At 43.0% G+C, this 8134-nt stretch overlaps 1 protein-coding gene across 1 annotated transcript in view; it reads right to left on the minus strand.

Moving 5' to 3' along the window:
• The window catches only part of Lars (leucyl-tRNA synthetase), a 64241-nt gene that overhangs the window by 30708 nt on the left and 25399 nt on the right, over positions 1–8134 (minus strand). The window contains exons 11-15 of the mRNA XM_021150615.2: positions 5516–5603; positions 5360–5436; positions 4330–4383; positions 3432–3572; positions 2651–2728 (exon numbers count right to left, since the gene is read on the minus strand). Coding sequence (XP_021006274.1) covers positions 2651–2728; positions 3432–3572; positions 4330–4383; positions 5360–5436; positions 5516–5603 — 438 coding nt within the window. The remainder of the gene's footprint in view (positions 1–2650; positions 2729–3431; positions 3573–4329; positions 4384–5359; positions 5437–5515; positions 5604–8134) is intronic.

Genomic DNA, 8134 nt, shown 5'->3' on the forward strand with positions numbered 1-8134 from the left:
AAAAAAAAAAGTGATTAGAAGCCAAATACCCTGATGTGCAGCACCCAAATGTGCTGATTGGTTTTTTTATTGTCAATTTAATACAAGCTAGAGTCACCCAGGAAACAGGAAGCTCAACTGAGGGATTTCCTAGATCAGACTGGCCTATAGGCTGTCTGTGGGGCATTTTTCCTAAACTGCCGATTGATGTGGGAGAGCGGGCTCACCGTAGGGCTGCCTGAGCTGCCTGAGCTGAGTGAGCATGAGTGAGTGAGTGAGCGAGTGAGTGAGTGAGCGAGTGAGCGGGCGAGCAGCCTTCCTTCAGGCCTCCTACCTATTCCTGCTGCAGCTCCTGCCCCAACTGCCCTCAGGAAGGACTGCTACTTGCAAGTGCAAGATGAAATAAACCCTGTCCTCCCCAGGCTGCTTCTGGTCATGGCGTTTATCTCGGCCACAGAAAGCAAAGTAGAACACTCACTGTGCAAACAGTAACTACCCCCATCCTATGTCAGCAATATGTCAAAAGCTTATTATCTGGAGCAAAGTTCAGAACACAGACACCACAGCAAAATTAGGGGATTACCTGCAAGCCAGCACACCAACTGCTGGTACCATCTCTACCAATCTCCCTTTTGAATTCCGGAACACTCAATCCTGAATTTCTACCCAGAAAGTCAAATGTAAATATGGAAAGGCATACAACACCATCTAGATTTACTTTCACCAAATAGCTACTAGAGACACAGCTTCATCAAAATGAGTGGGAAAAACAGAGAGGAGCCATAGAATTAAAGCAAGGAGACCAGATTTAAGAAGCAGGGAAATCTGTAATGGTCAAGAGATCTCAGCTCCAGCACAGCGGCAGCAACCCATCCAGAGAACCTGCTGCAGTGGCTGGGAGTGCATTCTAAGATGCAACCAGTCACACACTGAAACGAGGGACAAGCTGAGAAAAATGCAGAGCTGCAAGTTTTGGGATGACTTGTTACGTGCATGGCAACTATTAATTTTAGGGAAAAACAAAAACTGGATTAGAAAATACTCACTACATACTACAGTCAGATTAGCCATGTCTCAGAAATATAAGCAATGACTAATCTTGTACATATTATAAATACCTCTTAAGTGTGAAAGATGAAGAAGCACATATAAGATATGAAGTGGTATTAAAGAATTAGAATCTTGATTTTTTTTTTTTCCATAGAAGTCAGTGGCTAATGAGCAAACCTAAGGAAACAGCAAAACAAAAACTATACTCCGGTCGATGTGCAAGCACAGCTATAATCCCACCTACAGGAGGCTGAAGTGGGAAGATGATGGTTTCAATCTCAGCCTGGGCTACACTAGGAGACCATCTCAAACAAACAAAACAAAGCCAGGTGTGGTAGTACAAGCCTGTAATCCCAGCACTCAAGGCAGGGGGCAGGAGGCAGGAGACAGAGGCAGACAGAGCTCTGTGAGTTAGAGAAAAGTTCCAGGACAGCCTAACTCAAAAAACAAAACAACCAACCAGAAAAATCACATCATAAACATTTAGAACAGAGATGTATGAGAGAAAATTGGGTATAGAAGCTCACATCTGCAATTCCATCACTTGGGAGACTGGCACAGAAGGATTGTCACAAGTCTGCAGCCAGCCTACACTACAAATTAAGACCACATCTCACAAAAGAAGAAAAAGAGAGAGAGAGAAATGGAGTTGGAGACAGAGACACAGATGGATGTCAGTATTAAAATAAGCAACATAGTTGAAAGCTGACCCCTCCAAAGATAAATTAAAATGAATGAGGAAGGAAAGTAAATGGTTGTGTGTGTGTGTGTGTGTGTGTGTGTGTGTGTGTGTGTACACGCATGTAGAAGCCAGATATCATTCTTCAGGTGCCATACATCTTTTCTTTCCCTTCGAGACATAGTCTCTCACTGGCCTGGGGTTCGTTAAGCAGGCTAGTGAAGTGAACCCCAGGAACCTGCCTGTCTCTACCTCCCCAGGGCTGGATATCAAGCATGCATCAGCACACAAGTATGGATTCCAGGCCTGGAACTCAAGCCTTCTCCCAGTCTGTTTTGCTATGGAGCCAGCACCGGGGCTAGTGGTACACTCACGTTTCTCAAGCCTCTGCCTCCTGGTTAGACATGAATCACCAGCTTTCTTTTCTCAATTTAGCAAATATAGAGACCACTGTCAAACTTTAAGAGCTAAGTAGCTAAGCTGAGTTCTGCCAAAGGAGAAACAGGAGGTAAAAACATAAAGCAAAGCAGCACACAAAGTGGCCACTGCCAGATGCGCTGCCAAAGCCCTCCGGGTGTGCTCTGCACACACCAGCTTTGGGTTTCTTTGGCTGTGCTTTTGCTTTCCCTTTTGTGGTGGGGGAGGGGCATGTTGAAACAGGGTCTGCATAGACCAGGCTAGCCATGAAATTGAGCTCTCCCTACCTCCTAGACACTGAGATGACAGGCATGCATGCACTGCAACACAGGACACATCTCAGCCTTACAGCACAATCTCAACCCTATCACAGGACACGTAAAGTAAATGAGCTGCAGATAGGCCTGTTTCCTGCCATAACACTTGGTTATACTTTTCATACAGTGCTAGGTTCTACGACATCAGTGCTAGTAAACCTCTAAGGCCTATGCATTCGCTGCTCTTCCCAGACAGAATACCACATACAGCATCAATCATGTTTTTCTGAATCGTCTTCTTTACATGTTGGATCTTCTGTCCTTTAAAGCCATCCACTAGCATTACCTGCAAGGATGAGAGGGAAAACAATACAGAACAATTAAAATCCCTTCAACTTTCCCTAGCTAAGGTTACTTAATTCACCAACCAAAAGTATTTTTAGAATGCCAGTTATCACATTTATTATAGTTGTAACTTTATTTAGATACAATTGACACAACTGATATTAATAACATATAACACTGGTCTTTCTGTAAATGCGACTGGTCTAGTCCAGTTGTCTTTCTGTAGCTGTAATAATGAGGGCAGAGCTAGGAAGAGAGACTCACTTCTATGCTCAAGCTTCCACACAGAGACGATTCTTCTATACTAGCAATTTTCAACCTGTGAGCTTTACATGACCCCTTCGGACTTCGCATATCCGATATCCCATATATTAGATATTTATGACTCATAAAAGTAGCAAAACTACAGTTATGAAGTAGCTAACAACAACGTAATTTTATGGTTGGGGTCACTACAACACGGTGAACTGTACTAACAGATGGTAGCCTTAGGGAGGCGAGAAACACGGTACTATGATCATCCTGCTGGTTTTGACAGGGAACCGAGTGTATTCCACTCAGTCTTCTCCACTCAACCTGTTACAGGCCTGCTACGGGCCTGGCGTCTTCCGACTTCTTACTTAGTGGGCAAACTTAACACTAGAGCAAAGAGGTAACTCAGAGCATAGAGCTACAAATAAAAACAATAAAAACGTATGACTTACACCGTCATAAAATCCTCTTAGATACAATTTCTCCTTTGCTTCTGCAAGTTTTTCACGGTCATTCTGGCTCTGAATTTTCAGCTCATCACAAACAGTCACAGCAGGAAGATTTCCAATCCCTGGGATTTCCAGGACTGGCACCTGCAGAGAACACCAGAATGCATTCATGCTGAAAAGCAGACACAATCCGTGTGCACGTGATCCCTTTGCCACTGATGGTCTGCAAAGTCGCCTTGGCGGTGGCTCACAGACCAGCAGCCTGCAGAGGGATGTGTGCACGCCCCACCACAGGAACACACGTGCAGCGCCTGCTCTCACCCCACCACAGCTCACTGCATAACTAAGGGCACGCACTGAAGACTGTAAACTATTATTATGAATGGTTTCACGTCTATATAAACTCTTGAAGTCTTTCCCCTTGTGCTGAGGATCACACCCAGGGCATTGAGTGCCCAAGCTCCCTCTCCTTGACTGTTCATGAAAGTCATTTGCTAGAAGTCTTCTGACCCTTCTCCTGCGGGTACTAACAAGAAAACAACAAACACTAAGCAGCCTACAAGGCTACAAAATAAATATTCCTGAGTTGGGCGGTCTCCGCTGTTATCTTTACAATGCAGGGAATTACTCATACTAAGACAGTGTAGTATGAAACCAGAAGGACGAGACTAAAAAGCTGTTTGTTCCCAACTTCAGGTGGCAAATGGAAAGGAAATATGTACTGTTCATTTTTCTTTACTGTTATTTACAATAGGAAATTAACAAATTAAAGTATAAAAATTCCTTCTCTTATTTTAAAACTCTACCAATTATTTATTTTTGTTACAAGGAAACCATGAAAATGCCTCTTTTTTCCCCTCTGATAAAGATGTGTCAAGCCTGTAAACACTCACATACTCACCGGTTCAAACGGCAGGACCATGTCATCCCTAATTCCATACTTTGTTCGTAAGGCCTACAGAAAATTCGTAAGTTAACATTAATGTTCAATTTTGTTACTGGTACAATCAATAAGAAAAGCAAACTCAATGTTTGGGGTTTCTGGTTTTTTTCTGAGGCCAGACTTTACTCTGTAGCCTATGCTGGCCTTATACTTAAGCTCTTCCTGCCTCAGCCTCCCTCTTACCTGGCTCCAGCTTCTCTTCCATTATTTGTTCTCTCCATATAGAACAATGTTTAACTTTATCAGATATCTCATGAAGGGACTGTGACCTTTTAAAACTCCACAGTTTACTTTACTGTGAATGTCCTTCAGGCCTGCCCAATACTCTGACATTATGATAAAACCTGTTATCTATATAGTTCCTGATTAAGAACTAAGCAATCAACTTACAAAGAAAACTTGATGTTTTAAATTAGTTTATGACTGTTTTCATTGAGGCCACAGACAAGGTCACAAAACATGCCTTTAGAAACTGCAGTCATATGTAACAAGGCACACAGACATCAAGACAGCACTCGGGTTAAGGGTAATAATACTCTTGGCTGTAATGAAAATATGAATATAAATTAAAATGTTTTCCTGGGGCTGGGAGAATGACTCAGTGGGTGAGAGCACCCACTGCAGAAGCAGGAAGACCTGAGTTCAAATCCTCAGCACACATGTGAGAAGCCAGGCATTCTAGTCCTCTCGGACTTGCATGGTACCAACCTAGCTGCAGGTTCCGTGAGCGACCTGCTCAAGAGTAAAGTGACAGTGGTAGAACAGAACGCCAACTATGCCACTCTGTCCCCTGTGCAGCGGGTGTGCACGCTTACCACACACATAGCCTTCTCAAATCTGTCACAGACTTGTCCAACCCTGAAAACCAGGCTAGCAGTAACAGCCCAGAGACAAACATGGATGCTCTTAGCCTGGTCTCCTGGCTGCTTGGCAGTACCTCACTGATACCATGCTGAATTAGAAAACAAGGACATGAAAGGATACTTGCTTGCTTTTTCTTCAAGTCTCTGAGTGCCGCAAGATCATCCGGGGAATCAGAAGGGACGCTCGTGACCACCCCAGTGCCTTTTAAAGACAGAGCGAAATTAACTAATAATACAATCAGAATGCTATTAGCAAAACATTCTAACAGCAAAGTCCGTACCTTTATCCTCTTTAATGGTCAGCATAGGGAGAACGTAGACCACCTTATAGCACGTCAGGGGTGCAGAAAGTGAAGCCCCAAGGATTTCCTGCATAAAGAGCAGCAAAACGGTGAAGAAACGCAGCTGCAGTGATGAAAAGTTAAAATCATATTCAAACTCTAAGGCCGAGAAGCTCCTGCTGGAAAGTGTATGGGTCAGCTCCCCAGATCGGCATCTGCACAGAGCAGTTGCTGCAGTTAATGGCATAGTGAAAACCCAGTGGCTTTAGATGCTCTCACAACAAAACTGGAAAGCCGGTGAGGGACTGTCTGTTAATTAGCTTTACTTGGCTATTCTACCATGTGTTCATATTTTAAATCATCACGCTGTTCACCGTAAGTGTACACAATTTCTCCACTAAGTAAACAGTATAAAAGTAAAGAAAAGCCGGGCGTGGTGGCGCACGCCTTTAATCCCAGCACTCGGGAGGCAGAGGCAGGCGGATTTCTGAGTTCGAGGCCAGCCTGGTCTACAAAGTGAGTTCCAGGACAGCCAGGGCTACACAGAGAAACCCTGTCTCGAAAAACCAAAAAAAAAAAAAAAAAAGGAAAATCATTATTCTATGGTTTTAAATAAATGGTTAAAAGTAATCTGAAATGGTTATAATACCAAAGTTGACGATGTAATGGTAATCTTAGTATACTAACATATGCATTGCTTGTGACATTGTATTTCTTGAAGAAAAACAGTATCAAGACCCATAGCAAGAGCTACAAAATGTCCAAAACAGACTACCAAGATGGCTAAGCAGGTGAAGGTGCTTGCCACCAAGCCTAACAAACTTTCATTCAATTCCTAGGATCCATGTGGTAGGAAAGAAATGATTTCTAAAAGTTGTTCTCCATATACACTTCATGACACACCTGACATACACATGCACGTATGCACAAAATAAACAACATTACAAAAAGAAACCTACCAAACTCTACATTACTTGCACACAGTAAAACACTACAGTGGTGGTCACCTTACTAATGTCTGGCCCTTTAATACAGCTCTTCACACTATGATAGTGACCACCCCCCCAACCATAAAATTATTTCATTGATACTTCAGAACTGTAATTCTGCTACTGTTATGAACCATAAAGTAAAAATATCTGATATGTGACCCCCCCCCAAGGGGTCTCATCCTACAGGTTAACTGCTACACAAAACCACTGCTTTCAATAACCAAAGTATTAGGTGTGTGTGTGTGTGTATACCTTTGTAGAAACAGCAGTCATATAAGTACAATTTACATACCATGGCAGTTTTAAAGGCTAAAATTTAAAAAAAAAAAAACCTGTTCTAACACACACTGTGAGAAAGTGTGTACTGGCTGGTTCTGTATGTCAACTTGACACCAGCTGGAGTTATCACAGAGAAAGATGCCTCCCTTGGGGAAATGCCTCCATGAGATACAGCTGTAAGGTATTTTCTCAATTAGTGATGGGGGGTGGGGAGGAGCCTTGTGGGTGGTACCATCCCTGGACTGCAGTCTTGGGTTCTGTAAGAAAGCAAGCTGAGCAAGCCAGTAAGTAACATCCCTCCATTGCTTCTGCATCAGCTCCTGCTTCCTGACCTGCTTGAGTTCCAGCCCTGACTTCCTTTGGTGGTGAACAGCAGTGTAGAACTGTAAGCTGAATAAACCCTTTCCTCCCCAACTTGCTTCTTGGTCATGATGTTTTGTGCAGGAATAGAAACCCTGACTAAGTGCATTAAGAACAGGAAACAGGGCTGGAGAGATGACTCAGTGATTAAGATTGCTCTTCCGAAGGTACTGAGTTCAATTCCCAGCAACCACATGGTGGCTCACACCATCTGTAATGGAATCTGATATCCTCTTCTGATGTGTCATATACATAAAATAAATAAACAGCAGGGCGGTGGTGGCACACGCCTTTAATCTCAGGACTGGGGAGGCAGAGGCAGGTGGATTTCTGAGTTCGAGGCCAGCCTGGTCTACAAAGTGTGCTCCAGGATAGCCAGGGCTACACAGAGAATCGCTGTCTCGAAAAAAACTAAATAAATAAATAAATAAACAATTCTTAAAAAAAAAAAAAAAAACAGGAAACAGTACAGGTGTAGTCACACATGTGATGCCTTTAATCCCAGCACTCCAAGAAGTAGAGGCAGACAGATCTCCTTAAGTCTGAAGCCAGGCTGGTCTATACAGTGAGTTCCAGGAGCCCAGGCCTCTGTAAAGAGACCCTGTCTTAAAAAATAAACAAAACAAAAAAGAACAGCAAACAATTGGTCCTGTAACCATATGAAACTTACTGAACCACAAACAAGCAAACAAACAAACAAAAATCCATGAAAGTAGAAGGATTAGGAAGGGAATCATTGAGAATGGGGGTGGGAGACAGAGGGTAATGCAGGGGCAGTTAAAATGATTGAAATACATTATGTACATGGATAAAAATGACATAATGAAGCCGGACATGGTGGCGCAGGCCTTTAATCTCAGCACCTGGGATGCAGAGGCAGGTGGATTTCTTTTATTTTTTTTTTTTTTTTTTTTTTTTTTTTTTTTTTTTTTGGTTTTTCGAGACAGGGTTTCTCTGTGTAGCCCTGGCTGTCCTGGAACTCACTTTG

This window comes from Mus caroli, chromosome 18, assembly GCF_900094665.2.
Source record: "Mus caroli chromosome 18, CAROLI_EIJ_v1.1, whole genome shotgun sequence".
In the NCBI taxonomy this organism is placed as follows: Eukaryota; Metazoa; Chordata; class Mammalia; order Rodentia; family Muridae; genus Mus; species Mus caroli.